This window comes from Ochotona princeps, chromosome 6, assembly GCF_030435755.1.
Source record: "Ochotona princeps isolate mOchPri1 chromosome 6, mOchPri1.hap1, whole genome shotgun sequence".
Classification (NCBI taxonomy): Eukaryota; Metazoa; Chordata; class Mammalia; order Lagomorpha; family Ochotonidae; genus Ochotona; species Ochotona princeps.
In genome coordinates this window covers 33,814,905-33,834,496 of record NC_080837.1, presented here as the reverse complement: position 1 = coordinate 33,834,496, position 19,592 = coordinate 33,814,905, and the positions used below count along the sequence as shown (strand labels likewise).

At 45.3% G+C, this 19,592-nt stretch overlaps 1 protein-coding gene across 2 annotated transcripts; it reads left to right on the top strand.

Moving 5' to 3' along the window:
• The first annotated feature begins 430 nt into the window (after window positions 1–430).
• On the top strand, window positions 431–18,819 carry AFG2B (AFG2 AAA ATPase homolog B). 2 transcript variants are annotated; one of them, XM_004578388.3, is made up of 8 exons: window positions 434–1,665; window positions 4,210–4,395; window positions 11,206–11,364; window positions 13,461–13,670; window positions 14,258–14,450; window positions 16,000–16,130; window positions 17,111–17,236; window positions 18,536–18,819. In XM_004578388.3, exons 1-8 carry the CDS (start codon window positions 571–573, stop codon window positions 18,680–18,682), a joined length of 2,247 nt encoding a protein of 748 aa, XP_004578445.2. In that variant the 5' UTR covers window positions 434–570; the 3' UTR covers window positions 18,683–18,819. The 2 variants fall into 2 exon arrangements, with proteins under 2 accessions (XP_058521894.1, XP_004578445.2); XM_058665911.1 differs by lacking the exons at window positions 17,111–17,236; window positions 18,536–18,819 and having other exon boundaries at window positions 431–1,665; window positions 14,258–14,481; window positions 16,000–16,102.
• Window positions 18,820–19,592: the final 773 nt, after the last annotated feature.

Genomic DNA, 19,592 nt, shown 5'->3' with positions numbered 1-19,592 from the left:
CATGCCCTCATTCTACCAACTGCCTATCGTCCTTGTTACTCTGGTGGTTTTTTTTTTTTTTTCTGTAGGAAAGTTGAGCTTGAAATCCTGGTTATGAAAAGCACCAAAGTTGTATTTTCAGCTACTCCAGCTCGTGTAAGCCATGAGCACCAGGGCTCCTAAACAACCGGCGAACAGTCGGAATTTCTTCCCCAACACAGCCGTCTCCAGGCTGACATGGCACCCACAGCAGCCGTGGGGCATGCAAGACATAGGATGCGATGCAGTGACTCCCAAAGTGTGGGCAACCACCAGGTACGTAATACTAACCCAGTCAGGTCTGTCCACACTACCTCCCAGACACCTGTAACTGAGTGAGTTGCTCAACTTCACCGAACGCCCTCCTAAGAGTAACAACAGCAACTAACTTTCCGATTGGCCCTTTCGGCCTTCACTCAGCTCCTAGCAACCGAAAGGCCTGCCTCCTACGCACGCGCGCCACCTGCTTCCGGTGCAGGTGCGGTGTTCCGGCCTTTCCCGCCCGGGTGGAAAACTGCTCTTGTGCCCTAGGCCTCGTGCTTTTCGCGTGCCATGTCCACGGACTCGGGCCCCTCTCCCGAGGAGCCGCTCTTCCAGCTGCTCCCGGTAGACGCTAGGGACCGGGACACCCAGCGCTGCCGCCTCGGCCCGGCCGCCCTCCGCGCTCTGGGCGCACACTTGGGCTCGGCGCTGAAGATCTCGCTGCCCGACGGCGGCTCCTGCCTCTGCACGGCCTGGCCTCGGCGGGACGGAGCGGATGGCTTTGTGCAGCTGGACCTGCAGTGCGCGAGCCCCGGGGCGGCAATAGGGCCGCCGGGGGTCCGGAGGACGCTCGGCCTGAGCTGCCTCCGCCCGGTGCCCTGTCCGCCCCTGCGCCGCCTCACCGTGTGGCCGGAGTTACGAGAGCCGGCGGGCGCGCTGGGCGCCCAGCCTGAAGCCGAGGTGCTGGAGGCCGCGCAGGAGCTGTTGAGGAACCGTCCCGTCTCCCTCGGCCACGTGGTGGCCGCTCCGCCGGGCGTCCCCGGCCCTGTGGCCGCCCTGCACATCCTCAGCGGGACCCCCCGCCCGGATCCGGCAGGCCTGGTGACCCCTCGCACCTGCATCGGCCTCGGCCCGCAGCCCCCGTCCAGAGCAGAGCCCAAGGCTGAGGTGCCCCTCGGGGGCCTCTCGGAGGCGGCCGACTCGCTGCGGGAGCTCCTCCTGCTGCCGCTGCGCTACCCCAGGGCACTGGCGGCGCTGGGACTAGCCGTACCCCGCGGGGTGCTCCTCGCTGGCCCGCCCGGAGTGGGCAAGACGCAGCTGGTGCGTGCTGTGGCGCGGGAGGTGGGCGCCGAGCTGCTGGCCGTGAGTGCCCCGGCGCTGCAGGGCTCCCGGCCTGGGGAGACCGAAGAGAACGTCCGGCAGGTCTTCCAGCGCGCCCGGGCGCTGGCCCGCCGCGGGCCCAGCATCCTCTTCCTGGACGAGGTGGACGCCCTGTGCCCCCGGCGAGGAGGTCCGCACCGAGCCCCCGAGAGCCGCGTGGTGGCCCAGGTGTTGACACTGCTGGACGGCATCAGTGCAGACCACGAGGTGGTGGTAGTTGGAGCCACCAACCGGCCCGATGCGCTGGATCCAGCGCTGCGCAGACCCGGGAGATTTGACCGAGAGGTGAATTGGCCCTGGAACCTAAGTCTCTGCTGGCCCTCCTTGGCTGCCCTGCGGTGTTAAGGGTGTGGGAGGCAGTGAGGCTGGAATAGGGCTCTTTGTAATGCCGAGAACGCCGTTGTTCATATGTGGTCAGTGCCCAGCACCTGTTCGCGGAGTCAAATCGCTTGGGAGGCAGACTGGTCATTATAGAGTATTCGTTTCCTTGAGCGGGTCCTGAAAATGAGTATTATATTAATGTGTAAGGGACCTTGATGTGCTTTGAGCAGTTTAAACTCAGAGTTGGAATGGGAATGTAACATAGATGTAAAGGAGTTTGTTGAAATAAGGCGGGAGTCAGAGAGGAAATAATGCAGGTATTGTGGATTAAGGCATTCCTTGTCAGGTTGAGGGGTGAGTTGAACCATGTGTCTCCTGTATATTCAGTTGAAGAGTTTGGCTCTATGAATTTGTAAAAAAAAAAGTAGGAAACCCGAACATCAAAATATCACATTACTTAACAGGAAGTTGTTTTGATAGATGCCATAAAAGGGAATTGAGAGCATTATTTCCACAGCAGTTGTCATAAATTCAGCCATACTGAGTGCAGTGTATCGCTGTGAGCACCTCTCATGTCTTGGATTTGCTTCATGTTTGAAGTGTGCCCATGAGAATAACTGTTGGGAGTAACTGCGGTTAAGCTAGCATGTTGAAAGCCGAGGAGAAGCTGTGTATTAGGATAAGCCCACCAGTGAATTGGAGGTCAGTGGGAGAGCCAGCCTGAAATAAGCATTAAAACAACAGTCCATGGTTTCCAGATAGTAATAGGTGTGGTATCAAAGCCCTGTCCCAGAGGCTGCTTCGTTTTGTGGTGAAAGCAGAGCTTGTTGAGTTGCTGGTAATGACCTAGACCATCAAGCCGTGTCTGTGAAACACAGTTCTAAGTAAGGTTTGCAGAAATTGACCATAGCGTGGGCCAAAACTCCAGTTAGAGCCTTGTATGCTTTTTGTATGACTTCCATAGGGGCAAATTGTAAAGTGAAAGAACAGTTCAACACAATTGTGCAATTGATGGCGGTTGAGAACATATCTGCAGTTTAGTTTCTATTGCTACAGAAAAGTGTGAAATTTAGTAATTCAGTGACTTTTATGTGTGTGGTAATCTTTTTTTAAAGAATTTACTTTTTTTTGGGCCCAGCACTGTGGCCTAGCAACTAAAGTCCTAGCCTTGAACGCGCCGGGTTCCCATGTGTGCGCCGGTTCTAATCCCGGCAGCTCCACTTCCCATCCAGCTCCCTGCTTGTGGCCTGGGAAAGCAGTCGAGAATGGCCCAATACTTTAGGACCCTGCACCTGTGTGGGAGACCTAGAAGAGGTTCCAGGTTCCCAGCTTCAGATCGGCGCAGCACCGGCCGTTGCTGCTCACTTGGGGAGTGAATCATTGGATGGATGATCTTCCTCTCTGTCTCTCCTCCTCTCTGTATATCCGGCTTTCCAATAAAAATGATTAAGTCTTAAAAAAAAAAAAAAAAATTTTACTTTTTTTGGAAAGGCAGATTTTGCAGAGAAGGACACACGCTGATTTGTTCCCCAAATGGCTGCAGTGGCTGGAGCTGAGCCAGTCCAAGCCAGGAGCTTCTGGATCTCCCACACTGGTGCAGGCTTTGGGCCGTCCTCCACTGGTTTCCCTGGCCATTAGCGAGGAACTGATTTGGAAGTGGAGCAGCTGGGATGCAAACCAGCACCTGCATAGGATCCTGGTGCTCAGAGGTGGAAGGTTAGCCAGTTGAGCCGTTGTGCCAGCCCCTTGTGCTGGGATGCTAAAGAGAAATAATTGTGTATTTTTTGCTTTATCTGTTGTTGGGTGAATTTCTTCCTTGCACCATCTAGTGTCAGTCTCCTGATGGTGCTTCATAGCGCAGGGACCAGATTTTGAGGTTTATTATTCTGTTCTTGGTTTCCAGGACTTGGTAGCTTCTCAGAAATAATGGAACTTGTGAAGTGCCAAATAATTGTCCTTGTGCAATTCTCCAGGCAGGGTTACGGGGAAGTAAGGGTTTTGTTTGGTTTTGGTTTTGGTTGGGTTTTTTTTTGTTTTTTTTTTTTTTTGGTTTTTAGTTGGAAAGTCAGATGTGCAAAGAGGAGGAAAAACAGAGATCCCCCGTCTGACGATTTACTCCCCAAGTGACCACAACAGCCAGAGCTGAGCTGATCCAAAGCCAGGAGCCTGGAGCCTCTTCCGGATCTCCCACACGGGTGCAGGGTCCCAAGGCTTTGGGCCATCCTCGACTGCTTTCCCAGGCTACAAGAAAGGAGCTGGATGGGAAGCGGGGCTGCCGGGTTTAGAACTGGTGCCCATATGAGATCCTGGCGCGTGCTAGGTGCTTGAGCCGCTAGGCTACCGTGCCGGGCCCAAAGTTAGGGTTTTATTTATCTAGAGTCTTGGCTGTGCTTGAAAATGTAGGGTACTCATTACATAATGGTTCACTGAATGTTGTGTTTGTGAGGATAAATCATGTGCATTTGCTAAAGTGTAAACTAAGATTTTTTTGCTCTATTTTACATATAGATTGTGATTGGGACTCCCACTGTCCAGCAAAGGCAAGCGATTCTGGAAGTGCTGACCTCGAAGATGCCGGTCTCCAGGGAGATGGATTTAGGGCTCCTGGCAGAAATGACAGTGGGCTATGTGGGCGCCGACCTGACTGCACTCTGCAGGGAGGCTGCCCTGCACGCCATCCTTCACAGTGAGAAGGTGAGCAGTCCCAATTTCTGACCTTCTGCCTTCATCTAAGTTCATGTGGGGGAGAAAAAGAAAAGAGGAGGTGCATTTTCCTGGAACGTTCAGTAGTTCCTATGGCTGCTTCGCATACTCATGTTTGTATCTGGGCTCCAGGGAAATAGGGTATGGGGTGAAGGATTGAGTCCTCCAGGAATTGCTCAGATTCTGCATCCTCTCTCGTTTTCACCGTAATGCCCTGTTCTGAACTGAAGCCCAGAGCAGCCAGGGAACACAGTGTGGGCCCACAAGAATCAAAGTTTTTGTTTTTTGATTTTTTTTTGTAAGATTTATTTATTTTATTACAAAGTCAGATATACAGAGAGGAGGAGAGACAGAGAGGAAGATCTTCCGTCTGATGATTCACTCCCCAAGTGAGCTGCAACGGCCAGTGCTGCGCCGATCTGAAGCTGGGAACCAGGAACCTCCTCCAGGTCTCCCACAAGGGTGCAGGGTCCCAATGCTTTGGGCCGTCCTCAACTGCTTTCCCAGGCCACAAGCAGGGAGCTGGATGGGAAGTGGAGCTGCCGGGATTAGAACCGGCACCCATATGGGATCCCGGGGCGTTCAATTTGAGGACTTTAGTTGCTAGGCCACGCCGCCGGGCCCTGATTTTGTTTTTTAATACCAAAGTTTCAGACTTAGAGAAAACGTGCAAAGATAGCACAAAAAAATCTCTGTATGCCCTTCACTCAGATTCTCCAAATGTAATGTTTTACTATATTTGCTAAGTTTTGTTGTATTTGTGTGTGTTTAAGATTTATCTATTCTAATTGGAAAGACAGATTTCCAGAGAGAAGGAGATAGATTTCCATCTGCTGATTCACTCTCCAGGTGGCCACAACAATAGAGCTGAGCTGATCTGAAGCCAAGAGCTAGGAGCTTCCTTCGGGTCTCCCATGCAGGTGCAGGGTCCCAGGGCATTAGACCATCCTCTGCTGCTTCCCCAGGCCACAAGTAAGCAGCTGGAGGGGAAGTGAAGCTCTGGAACACAAACTGGCACCCTTATGGGATGCCTGTGCTTGCAGGGGAGGATTAGCTAATTGTGCCATCGTGCTGGGCTACGTTTGTATTTCTGTATCTTTTTCTGAAACATTTGAGAATATATTGCAGCTGTGATGTCCTTTGGTCACTGCGAACTTGAGCATCTATTCCCTAAAAATAAGGGTTTTGAGCACAATTAGAATTCTCAAAATGAGGAAGATAAATCTGGCCTTAACTGCAGTAAGAGGACAGGTCCTTTACTGTGTAGCACTCCTCAGCCTGGGTTTGACTGATGATCCTGTGATCCATGCTTTCTCAGTGAGTCTGTTAGTAGTACCTGCTGCCTTCTGTCCTATCACTGGTGAAGTTAACTTTGGTGTCTGAGACATCTCCCTGGTCAAGGAGAAAAGAAACACTGTTTCCTCACTTTTTAAAAAAACATTTATTTTTATTGGAAAATCAGATATACAAAGAGAAGAGGGGCCTGGCGGCGTGACCTAGCGGCTAAAAGTCCTTGCCTTGAACGCCCCGGGATCCCATATGGGCTCTGGTTCTAATCCCGGCAGCTCCACTTCCCACCCAGCTCCCTGTTTGTGGCCTGGGAAAGCAGTCGAGGACGGCCCAGAGCATTGGGACCCTGCACCCAAGTGTGGGAGACCCGGAAGAGGTTCCAGGTTCCCGGCATCGGATCAGCACAGCACTGGCCCGTTGCTGCTCACTTGGGGAGTGAATCATCGAATGGAAGATCTTCCTCTCTGTCTCTCCTCCTCTCTGTATATCTGGCTTTCCAATAATAATAAATCTTTAAAAAAAAAAAAAAAGCAAAGAGGAGAAGAGGAGAGACAGAGAGGAAGATCTTTTGTTCACTGATTTATTCCCCAAGTGGCTGCAATGCTTGGAGCTGAGCTGATCCAAAGCCAGGAGCCCAGAGCTCCCTCTTGGTCTCCTGTATGGGTGCAGGGTCCCAAGGCTTTGGGCTAACTCCGACTGCTTTCCCAGGCCACAAGCAGGGAGCTGGATGGGAAGCAGGGCTGCCAAGATTAGAACCAGTGCCCATATGGGATCCTGGCACATGCAAGGTGATTATCCCAGCCACTGGGCTACCGTGTCAGGCCCCCTCATTTTTTATAAGGTATTTTTTTTTTTTTAAAGATTTTATTGTTATTGGAAAGGCGGATATACAGAGAGGAGGAGAGACAGACAGGAAGATCTTCCATCCGATGTTTCACTCCCCAAGTGAGCCGCAACGGGCCGGTACGCGCCGATCCGATGCCGGGACCAGGAACCTCTTCCGGATCTCCCACACGGGTGCAGGATCCCAATGCTTTGGGCTGTCCTCGACTGCTTTCCCAGGCCACAAGCAGGGAGCTGGATGGGAAGTGGAACTGCCGGGATTAGAACCGGCGCCCATATGGGATCCCGGGGCTTTCAAGACGAGGACTTTTTAGCCGCTAGGCCACGCCGCCGGGCCCTATAAGGTATTTTTAATATGTGTCTTGAAGGGCATTAGATCTTCATTTAAACGCCAGACACCTAGAAGCTTGTTTAAATGTATCTTTGACAGTCAGACCTTTCCTTCATCACTGGTGGTTTTTTTGTTTGTTTGTTTGTTTGTTTGTTTTTCATTTTCTATCATCACTGTTCTTAAAAACACATAAAGTATTAGTTTAAGCGTGTTTGATCCAAACTGATCCATGTTTGATTATTGATGTGTAGTAAGTGAATTGTGAATCCCTGAAAATAGTTAATTTTGACTAAGGATTCTGGAACAAGATTTTTAAATCTCTGTTGTCACATCAACTATAAAAGGATGGGTTTTTCATCCTAAATTTTGAAAAGCCATTTCACCTGAATACTCTTCTCCCTCCCCTGCATCCCTTTCCTTTATTTGTATTCTTATTCCTAAGGTGGGAGGAAGTTACATGATTTTCTAAGCCCTTGGCTTTGAGGTTAAAGCCAAAGCTGGACGTTTTCATCAGTCCCTTGTGAGAATGCATGTCTGAGTGACCCAGGGGATGAGAAAGTAGACCTAGAGTTATGCTTCTCTCTGCTTTGAAGTCCCAGGTTAGTTTTAAGTGCCGTGGCTGCTGCCGTGCTAGGTGGAGCTGCCGCTACTGCAGCAGGGCCTACCAAGGTGTAGCTACCACACGTGATGGCCGAGCTCAGAAACAACTCAGGAGGGGTGGGGGGACAAAGGCACAAGAAAGAGAGCAGAGGCATCAGTTCCTGCTCCATCTTTCTCTTCTTTCTTCACCGGGCAGCTGGGGGGTGGTTGTTGCCCCTCTTTCTGTGCCAGGGCAGATGTATGATTCATGCTAATATTTTAGCATGTATTCCTATCAAGGGATTAGAAATGTAGTCTAATAGAAGGAAAGAATTAATAGGCTGAAAGGGTTACAGAAACCAAGTGGAATCATGTACATCTTGTGCCGTAACTGAGATTTTCTAGTATTGATGTTCAACCTCTAACACTACCAGCCAAAAAGATATTTTAAAAATTACATAGTAATGTCCCGTATGAGAAATTAAACGAGATTGAGCATTGCAAAGAAACTGAAAGTTATCTGGAACCATACCTTCCGGAATTACAGTTGTAAAGATTTTGTCAGAATACTGTTCAGAATAGCTGAAGACATATATGAAGATGTTCACATATGTAATCCCACATAAATGGGCTAAAGGAATGAGTTGGGAATCTTAACTCATAAAAGAGGCAAGTGCTTTAATAAGTATCATACAAATACTATAATAAGAATGGGAGGACTTTAAACTTAAAAAAAATTGACCCTTCTAAAATGATCACAATATAAAATTAGAAGATGACCATTTTTTCTTTTTTGAAAGGCAGGGTTACAGAGAGAAAGGGATATCTTGCATCCACTGATTGACTCTCCAAATGACCACAGCCAGGGTTGCCAGGCTGGAGCCAGGAGCTTCTTCTAGGTCTTCCACATGAGTGGCAGAGGCCCATGCACTTGGGCTGTCCTCTGCTGCTTTGTCAGAGCAGTAGCAGGGAGCTGGATTGGAAGTAGAGCCATGAGAACTCAAGCCTGTGGTTATATGGGGTGCCAGCATTGCAGGAGGCAGCTTAAGGTGCTCTGCTACGCCGGCCCTGAAGATGGCTTGTCAGAGCATGAAATCTAATCTCTGGAAAGGAAATGATTTGATCATTTGAAGGTGGGAAAACAAAATAAGCAGAGTCAAGGCTAGGAAAATAGGGCTGGCATAATGGGTAAAGCTGCTGCCTGACACCAGCAACCCATATGGGTGCAGGTTCAAGTACCAACTGCTCACTCCTGATCCAGTAACCTGCTAATGTGTCTGGGAAGATAGCAGAATAGCAGAAGATAGCCCAAGTTCTTGTGTTGCAGCCGTTTGGGGAGTGAACCAGCACATGGAAATCTGTCTTTGTATCCTTCTGTAACTCTGCCTTTAAATAATTTTTTAAAAAACTAAAAACGACCAGGAAAATGCTTTTCATATCTATTTCCTTGATGGTCAAAGAACTCTTTTTTTTTTTATTTTTGTAGATTTATTTACTTTTATTACAAAGTCAGATATACAGAGAGGAGGAGAGACAGAGAGGAAGATCTTCCATCCAATGATTCACTCCCCAAGTGAGCAGCAACAGCCAGTGCTGTGCTGATCTGAAGCCAAGAACCAGGAACCTCTTCCGGGTCTCCCACGTTGGTGCAGGATCCCAGTGCTCTGGGCCGTCCTTGACTGCTTTCCCAGGACACACGCAGGGAGCTGGATGGGAAGTGGGGCTGCCAGGATTAGAACTGGAGCTCATATGGGATCTGGGCACTAGGCCATGCCGCTGGGCCCCATGGTCAAAGAACTCTTACAAATCAGTTGGAAAAGATATGAGAGAACAGTTATTTGCTGATAAAAGGAATGCCAGTAGCATGAAATATGAAGTCTTCAACCTTAAGTTCTTTAAAAATCATTCATTCTTTCTTTTTTTTTTTTTTAACTTCTTATCTTGAAATAATTTAAAACTTATAAGAGTTTGGGGCCCGGCGGCGTGGCCTAGCGGCTAAAGTCCTCGCCTTGAATGCCCCGAATCCCATATGGGCGCCGGTTCTAATCCCGGCAGCTCCACTTCCCATCCAGCTCCCTGCTTGTGGCCTGGGAAAGCAGTCGAGAATGGCCCAATACTTTAGGACCCTGCACCTGTGTGGGAGACCTAGAAGAGGTTCCAGGTTCCCAGCATCGGATTGGTGCACACCGGCCCATTGCGGCTCACTTGGGGAGTGAATCATCGGATGGAAGATCTTCCTCTCTGTCTCTCCTCCTCTCTGTATATCCGGCTTTCCAATAATAATAAATCTTTAAAAAAAAAAAAAAGAACTTATAAGAGAATTAATTGGCGGAGAACTCCTCCAAGCCCTTTATGCAAATCCATTGATTTTTTTTTTTTAACATTTTGCCAATTTACCTTTATCATTCATCCTCTTCTGTCTCTTCAAGTATATGTGAATATTTTATACACACACAAATTATGTATTTTGGACCATTTGAGAATGAGTTGTATATGTCAGCACCCTTTATTGCCTAACATTTGTGTGTCCTTTTATAGTCATTGTTTTAGGAACTCTAATATTGGTATAAAATGCTAGCAGCTCTGCAGTCCATATTCTCATTTTGGCAGCTGTTCCAGCCTTGTCAGTTTTGCCCTCTTTCTGCTCTGGGTGTGGATTTAGGGGGAGAAGGGACAGATTTGACACTGACATAACTGGCGCAAGCTAGTCCTTTCATAGAACGGTCAGATTGCAGTTATACATCCCTGTTGGGAATACCCCATCACCCATATTGTCTCCTTAGAGTGCCACAGCTGGAGGCATGGAAGTCCATCAGCTCCCTTGCTGGTGATACTCCTTTGGGTCGACCCGTTTAATGCAGTGTCCAGTTTTTCCACTCTTTAGCCGTGATGTTTCCCTTTGCCACTAGTAAGAAATCTGTGAGAAGACCCTTGGTGACTGTACATATCTTGCTTCTCACCAAGCTTTGCTCCTCTAGACACACCATCCAAATCTTGCCCAGGACAGCTTTTACTGTGACAGCCACAAGGCAGGTATTTCTTATTCATTCCCTTTCTCCATCTGAACTGAAGAAATTTAATTAACACAGTAACGAGTACCATTTTTTTTCCTGTCCTGTTGGCAGAAATTTAGAAGTTTGCTAATTTGTGGGGTGAGAGCAACTTCAAATTATTGGAGAAAAAAATGGATGCAACTTGCTTTGAGGACAGTTGGTAACAGCAGTCAAAATTGTGAATATAAACTCTTGAGCCCAATAATCGTGCTTTGAGGACGTGGTATATCAAGCACTTGCACAAGAGCTCTCAGTTGCAGTGTTGTTTTTAATCACAAAAGACCAGGAACAATCCAGTGTCTGTCATAAAATGCTGGTTAAATTATGAAACATATACTCGGTGGTGTATTAGGCAGTTGTCAAAATAAGTGATACAGAATTCTGTTAGTTGACATGCAAATATTCTAAGACAGGAGAAAAGCAGAACATACCAGTGGATATGTGTAATGTGATTCTCTTTGCTGATCATTTAGAAAGACATACATAGGCTTGTCATGAAGCATACAGAAAGCTGCTGGCCTCATGGGTGAGTACTGGGAGGGACTGTGGGGAAACATACACTTGTTCTGTTGTATATATTTTCTTCGTGAGAACAAAATAGGTTTATAAACTCTAAGGTTTTAAAAAGTCATTGTGCTTGATATCACAAAAAAAGGACCACCTAATTTTTGATTTGTTTTTGATGTTTTGTGTACACTTGTTCAGAACCAGAACAATCCAATGATTGATGAGGCCGACTTCCTTGAAGCTTTTAAGAAGATTCAGCCCTCATCATTTCGAAGTGTTTTGGGACTGGTGGACGTCAAGCCTGTTGACTGGGAGCATATCGGAGGTCTTGAAGATGTAAAACTGAAGTTAAGACAGGTATATGGCTGATGGGCTGAAGCCATTAAAATGTGACGCATTCACATCCTGGGTGTTTAGGAGAGAAACATTACTTCATGGAAGCTGTCCTTGCTGCTCTTCTAGTGCAATCGCAGCTGCTAACTCAGTGGTCACTTTTCAGTCCGTATATAACTAGACTTGGTAGACGTTGTTTTTCATACTTTCCCACTTCAGCCCTCTTTGTGCTTTTAAGAGTTGGTGTTCTAGAGCCGGGCTGGCAGATTTTCTTGAAGAGCCAGATAGTAAAAGCGAACTTTGTGAACCATTCATTCCCTGTTACAGATTTGCTGTCGGTGTGCAGGGGGAGCTTAAGGTAGCACAATTGAGTCAGACTTTTTTTTATCTCTATGGCTCCTGTGTCATTGGATCCAGCCAACCAACTGAAAAATATTGGTGGGAGGGGAGGAATTGAATCTGTGTATATATGTGTGTGTACACTTACATGTGTATTACATATGTACTTCTATGTAGCATATATGTAGTTATGTATCATTTGCTTTGTAAGTAATTTAGAGATGATTTTAAGTATGTTAAAAAGATGTGTGTATGTAATATGCAAGTGTTATGCCACTTTATGTAAGGGACTTGAGTCTCCGTGAATTTTGGTATCCATAGGATAAGTAATATTCCCCAAGGATAATACTGAGAGATGACTAATTGTATTCTGATAAAATTTTATTTATGGGCCATTGAAATCCTACAATTATTACTTTTCACAAAGTGTTATTTGATTTTTTTCAAGCATTTAAACATTTAAAAACCATTCTTAGTTTGTGGGCTATACAAGTACAGATGGCATGTCTTAATTGTGTGACCTGTGATCTAGAAGATATTTTGCGGCTGAAGTACAGGCACTGGTAAAACACAGCATCGTAGTGAATGGTGGTGTGGCCCAAGAGTCAGCTGCTATTGGTGTTCTCATGGGGGTTGAAGTATAGTCCTCTATATCCTCTCAGCTGCACTGCATTTTCAAATTGGTTTTTACCAGTTTACCTTATACCTGCCCTAAGAAGCTAGGTTTCTTTAATACTCAGAAACAAGTGATTTATAAATTATTTTTAATGTATTTATCTTTACCAGGACTTAGGTATTTCAAGTGAACCCTGGAATCCTTAACTCCATGAATAAGAACATTTATAACATGCATACTTTATGTGCATGTATGTATTTGTGCTTGTGTGTGTGTGTGTGTGTTGACAGACTCATTTAATCTTAATAAGATGGATGGGGCAAACTAAGATTTGCCAGTGGGTTCCTTGCCTCTGGTTTAATTGTCTTCCCGTCATTTCCCATACTGTTTCCTTGTCATTGACTAAAGCTTTCAAGTCCTGCTTCATCTCCATCGCTCCTTGCTTTCCCTGGCTCTGCCACTGTCCTCACCGTTAGAGCTCGTTGCAGTGTCTTGCATCTGTGGTGTTCCTTCTCTTCTGGCAATGCTGTTTCCTGGCCCGTTTGTTTACAAGCCTCCCTCCCTATCAATGATTAGCATAGGTACAGGATTACCTTTTTCTTGGGTAATAAATTAATCCTTAAAAACTATTTCTACTCAGTTAAGGTTAATTGAGTCCCTCCTCTGGGAAGGTGTCATTCTAGTTGCTGGGATTTAATGCTGAAATCGCTTACATTTTAGCAAGTGAGGAAAGGCAGACCCAATCTGGAAAGGAGCAATAGCAAATTGACAAGGAACCTCAAAGTCAAAGATGGGGACTAACACAGTGACTAGGAAGGGGAGGTTCTGTTTTGACTAGGGTGGTGTGGGTACTTCCCTAAGGAGACGGCATTTGGATTGAGACCTGGGGGGAAGGCTCAGGTGGAGAGAAACGAGTGACAGCCCTGAGGTGGGCATTAGCTAGGAGTCAGGAGGTGGTCTGGTGTCACAGAGCCCTTGAAGCTGGTGTGAGTAGGAAATAGGGATTTGGATTCGGTTCTAGCTTTGAAGGGAAGTTATTCAAGAGTTTTAAATAGGGAATGATGTGACCTGCCTTGGGTTCAAAGATGCCTGTTACTTTTCCTGTCTGTATCGTGTGGTGTCATTGTTACAGGGAAACAACTCTTCTCTTTCTGTGTACTTACAGAGCATCGAGTGGCCTCTGAAATTCCCTCGGGAATTCGTTAGGATGGGTCTGACACAACCAAAGGGAGTTCTCCTCTGTGGTCCTCCAGGCTGTGCAAAAACCACACTGGTGAGGGCCCTGGCCACCAGCTGTCACTGCTCTTTCGTTTCAGTGAGCGGAGCTGATCTCTTTTCACCCTTTGTTGGAGATTCAGAAAAAATGTTGTCCCAGGTTGGTTCATTTCCCTGCATATTTAAATTTACTTTTGAATATTTGTTTCATGTCTTTTCAACAAACTTATTTTTTAAAAAAATCACTAGTTAAGTCTCCAATTATAAAAGTTATATATGCTTGTTTATAGATGATTTAGAAAATGTAGGAAACCATATTTTGATAAATTTGCTCTTTTTTCTTTTTAAATGAAAGACAAGTTTTACAATGCAAGGGAACTTCAAAGCTTTGTGGAAAAATAAAATTGAAATATAAATTTATTTTGGTGAAAAGAACATTCTGAAGTCATACATAGTAGTTTTATAATATGCATTGTCCATGAAAGTTTTTTGAAGAATCCGTTTTCATTTTGTTTGACCCTGCTTTTTAAACTTAAAATAATACTTCTGAAATTCCATAATATTAGATAGTTTTTGAAAATATATTTACTACATAATACCCCATTGATCCTTATTTTAGTAATTCCCCCAAGTTTTAGGCATTTAGACTGTTTACATTTGAAAAATTGCAAATATCAATGCAGAGAGCATACATTCATGTAACTAATGTATAACTGAAGCTTTTTAATGTCTTCTTCCTAATAAAAGGTATTTAGACAAGCAAGAGCAAATACTCCAGCAATTGTGTTTTTGGATGAAATTGATTCAATCTTGGGATCTCGCTCACTCAGCAGAACAGGATGTAATGTTCAAGAGCGAGTTCTTTCTGTTCTCCTGAATGAATTAGATGGTGTTGGACTTAAGACGATAGAAAGAAGAGGAAGTAAATCAAGTCAACAGGGTAAATACAAGGAGCTGGAAAAAATGAAGAGGTATTTATTAGCTAGAATATTCCTCCAAAAGCCCAGACCAACATTAAGTAAACACCTGTGTGCTGTTCCTCTTCCGGTGCCTGAATCTTCAGGAGGGATTACACAGTTTTATTTGTTGGGATTTGTACAGAGCTGGTAATGGTTGTGCTGTGTCTAGGAAAGGATAGGTAAGCTTTATAATGAATTACCTCAGATATGTATGAATGAATTTATTTTCTCCAAGTATGAGAAATAAAAGTTTAGAGCCAGTGGAGAAGGGAGGTTATTTATGCTTACCCTTCTCTAAAAAGTTCTGTATAAAGCCAGGCAGGTTATTCCAGTCGTCCGAGAAATGGCTTACTTGGTTATAGAGGGAAACCGGGCTTTGGAGCCTCCTCCCTCCCTCTCCAAGTCTGTTGTTCTCCAGGTAAAATTTGGTAATCTGTTATTCCCGAGAGACAATAGACAAGTCTTCTTTTATTCCTGTCTTACTTTTATTTGTTTTGCATTTTAAAAAACTGTTGCGTGGAACATTTCACATTAGAATCAGAGATTACCTAGTCACATCTCGTCCGGAAGGAATTGCTTCTCCCATCTCTGACAGGTATTCAGCCTGCCCCTGCTTAGAGATCATCCAGTCCAGGGAACTCAGACTGCAGCCCTGGAGAGCTGCTCTGGTTACTCAGCAAAGGGTTCTCAGTGCCGAGTGTGCATGAAGCCTCTGCCTCTTAGCTTTTAGACATTCCCTGTCTTCATCCAGGATTTGCACACCTGGAACGTTGGTTAATTGTCAACAGTTTCACCTTTGGAAAATACAGTGGCACTCGCTCTTCAGGCATAGGATAGCTGAAACTTCCCATAACTGTATGTCCGTGCCTCCTGGTCAGTCCTAGGCTCCTGCCTTTGCAGGTAGTCTGTGTAAGTGGTGATCATTTGCTGAGGGTTCAGGTGCATTCAGGTCCCCAGAGGGATGTGTCCTGCATTGTCAAGTTCTCCACCGATCCTCACATGGAGAAAAGTCCTTCCCTTCACCGTACTAGCAAACAGCTCTTTGATGACAGATTTGTTCCTGGGATACTCTGATACTAGAAGGCCTAAGATTGCTGATCCTGAGAAAAGGATATCCTTATTTACAAATAAATGGACATTCTTACAAGTTGTAAAAGAAACTTAGGAGTCCATATCATGTCTCCATGTGTTAAACTTACACCTGCAGTGCGTGTATGACCACAATGTATGGTGATGCTTCAATTCCCGACTGCTCCTCTTCCAAGCTGATTGACCTGGGAAACAGTGGAAGAAGGTCTGAATGCTTAGGCCTCTGCCAGCCCTTTGGGAGACTTAGATGCTGAGTTCCAGGCTCCTGGCTTCAGTGTAGCCCTGCCCTGGCTGTTGCAGCCATTTGGGGAGTGGATCAGTGGATGGAGGATCTCTCTCTCTTTCTGCCTTTTAAATAAGTAAACATTAAAAAAAAAAAGAAGAAGAAAAATGTAATCGTAACTTAATGGCATGTCTTTCTGTTTTTATGTTTTCCCTCAGAGTCTCAAGAAGTTTTTAATCGCCACGTGATGATTGTCGCAGCAACAAATAGACCTGAGATGTTAGATGATGCTTTATTACGCCCTGGAAGATTCGATAAGATCATCTACATTCCACCTCCAGATCAAAAGGTAACCATAGACACATTTCCTCTGCAGGAGCCTTCTTAACAGTGTCCACATCTGCATCCCAAGGGAGTGTGGCTGACCTGGGCCCCACATTGGCTGGGGTGATTCCAGGTGTCCGCCTCGTGCTGGTTGCACTCACCCTGCTTGTTGGCCCATCCTCTTGATCTGCTTACACGGGGTCCTCTGGCCCTTCTCAGACAGAAACATAAAGGAGGGTTGTTGTTTTGGTGTTGTGCAGGCTGCCCAGTGTTTTGTGGCCAGAATGGAGGAATCCCCGAGTATTACAGGAGCTGATGGGCCCAGGGACTGCCTCATTTCCCAGAGGCGAGACCCAGGATTACAGGGAGTGTGCCGATGTTCCTGGGCAGGCAGTGACGTCCTTGCCCTTCCCAGAAGCTTCTAGGGAGTGAAGAAAGGCCCAGAGAATGATTTCTTTTTTTCTGTTTAGACTTATCTATGTATTTACTTGAATTATTTTTAAAGATTTACTTATTTGAAAAGCAAAGTTGACTGAGAGGGAAAAACAGAGAGATCGTCTATCCCTTAGCTTGTTTTCCAAATGGCCATAATGGCTGGGGTTAACCAGGCCAAAAAGACGATCCCAGAGCTTCTTTCCTGCCTCCCATGTGGGTGCAGGGACTCAGGCACTTGGGCCATCCTTTGCTGCTTTCCCAGGCACATAGCAGGGAGCTGGATCGGAAATGGAGCAGCCGGGTCTTGAATTGGGTGGGCAGTGGTGCTGCAGGCAGAGGCTTAACGTGCTAGACCACTATACTAGACCCTCATCTTATCTCTTACAGAGATAATGCTGTCTATGTGAAAATAGAATTGTCAAGCACTGAAGTTTCTCATGATGTCAGTGATTTTTATTTCAATCTCAAATATATGTCTGTACTTTCTCTATATTATAATATGATAGAAAACTCAAGACTGAAGATGTTCTGTGTAACATTGTAAACATGCTTTGTTTGATTTTCTTCCAGGGCAGACTTTCTATTTTAGAAATCTGTACAAAAACCATGCCAATAGGGCCTGATGTTTCCTTGGAACACCTGGCAGCAGAAACCTGCTTTTTCTCTGGAGCTGACCTCAGAAACCTCTGCAAAGAAGTAAGAAACCTATAGTTCAAAACATTTCTCCTTCCATTCCAGAGTTGGTTCACATGGCAGTGTTCTGTGAAAGACTTCGAAGTAGCAGGTGCCAAGCACTGTGAAATAGGGCTGCAGTCTCGTTTCCCTACAGCACAGGCAGACCACAGTATTGCCTTGGCGATTGCAGCTACAGAGTCAGTTGGGGAAGTTCAGGGTGCTGTTATTCCTAGAAGGGTCCTGACCCAGACTTGCAAGGGTCAGGAAGGCTTTCTGGCAGAAGAGGAAATTGGCAGGGTGACTAGAGTGTATTAGCCAGCTAAGGGAGGTAAACTGCAGGGGCTGGGCTTTGAAAGAAGACATGACACTCTCGAAGCTTACAATGGGGAATGGCAAGAAATAAGCAGATGAAGTGAACAATGGTTGGAAGCCACTGTAAAGCAATTAGACTCTGTATTTTAGGGCAGAATATATAGTCTTTTCCTCACCCATAAACTTTTGCTAAATATGGCTTTGTGTAATGCACAGATTAAAAGTATAAGTTACTAATATGAAGTGGACACACTATGAAGTGTCATTGTTATAACCATCACTGGTGTAGGAACAGGAGACAGGAGCGCTCAGCTCTCCAGCTTCTCCTCTGCCTTCTCCACGACTGTCCTGGCCTTGGAGCTCAGGGCTGCTGCCTTGGATTGTCACACAAATGAAGGTTTCTCTGTCTGCTCCTTTAACTCAAAATGGTGTTTTTGAAATTCATCCATGGTTTTGAGTGTAGCCATAGGTTTTTCCACTACTTTATAATATTCTAGTATGTTAATTTACTGCATTTATTTTTATTTATCCAATCTCTTCTTTTTGAGCATTTGAGTTTCTCCTCTGCTGCTGTTATGAACTATGGTCCTGGGAATAGTCTTATACATGTCTCTAGATGTGCATTTATGTCTGGTCCACATGTGTGTGTAGCTGGAAGATCATTTCCTTAAGTTAAGAACTCAAGTTGTCAAAACTTACCTATTCCAAGGCCAAGAAGTCACTTTCTCATTATTAAAAACATGTATGGGCTTGTGTTAGGTTTAATAGCCTATAACTTGACTCTTCCCATTTAAGGCTGAAGTTTAATGGAGAAGTAGTTAATGGTGTCTGCTGCATATATTTTTAATCAGTTTGAATTTGTTAGCTTAATATTTTTAGTGCCTGAAATATTGGAATCCTGTGAAATGCAACTGGGATTTTATATTCCGATTTTATAGTATTGCCAAATATCCTGAAAAACAAAAAGTTGAAGCCAAGTGAGCGTTGTCCTACTCTTGTCCCTCCTAGGCTGCCCTACTCGCTCTCCAAGAAGATGGACTGCAAGCAAGCATAGTGAGACACGACCATTTTCTACAGTCGCTGAAGGTCGTAAAACCGTCTTTAAGCCACGAGGACCTGACTTTATATGAAAACTTAATTAAGAAAGAGTTCTAGTTTAGAAGATATTTAAGAATAACTTTACATCCTTGTTGGGTTGTTTGCATTTATGAAATGGGACCTTGCCTACGTTTTGTGACTTTACACGTTATGAGAGTGTATATGTGCCTTGTAAATAAAACAAACCTTGTGTAAGAATTACTTCTAACTCTGATTTATTGGTCCTTAACATTTTTGCTGCATTTGCAAGTTGTCTCTCACCGCTTCATATGTAGGCACATGTATGCACACTTTTCTAATTGATGTCAGAGTAGATTATAGGCGTCATGCCCCTTTTCTCCCTTGGAACTTAAGAGTGTATTCCTTTCTCATAAGATTAATTTTCTTGTAGGACCACAGTGCAATTTCCAAACTCAAACAGTGTTACATTATACATATTTTAATCTACCACTGAGTGAATTTCATTCATTATCTCAATATCTTCTGTAGTAGTTTGTTTTCCATTACAGAATCTAGGACCCGACCCTACGTTAGCAGTCATTGCAGCTTCTTTGGAAACAGTTTTCCTCAGTCTTTTCCGGATCTTGCTATTTTTGAAGCTCACGGACCAATGAATAGTTCCTGGGTTTGTGTTTTTGGATGCTTTGCTGTAGATGGAGATTGGTGCATCACCAGTGGTGGACTCATGGCAGAAGTGGGTGGCCCCTTGAGTATCACACCTGGACACGTGCAATATCTACCCATTGCTGGTGGTACAAACTTTTCTTAAAAACAGCTTTGGGAGTCTTGCAGGAAGAGCACTAAAAGTCTTGTCTGTAACGCAGCCAGGGGAGACCATGGGTTGGATTGTCTTCTAAGCAGCTGATGCGGATTTAGTTTGCCAGCCTATGCTTGCAGTTAGAGATCTGGCCTTACCTGTGCCTGATGAGCATCCCGGCCAGAATAAGAAGGTGGGAAACAACATTAT

Coding starts and splice junctions, on each gene's coding strand:
- AFG2B (XM_004578388.3), top strand. CDS start 571: ATGTCCACGGACTCGGGCCCCTCTCCCGAGGAGCCGCTCTTCCAGCTG. Junction 11,365..13,460: donor TAAAACTGAAGTTAAGACAG/GTATATGGCTGA, acceptor GTGTACTTACAG/AGCATCGAGTGGCCTCTGAA. Junction 16,131..17,110: donor TTCCACCTCCAGATCAAAAG/GTAACCATAGAC, acceptor ATTTTCTTCCAG/GGCAGACTTTCTATTTTAGA.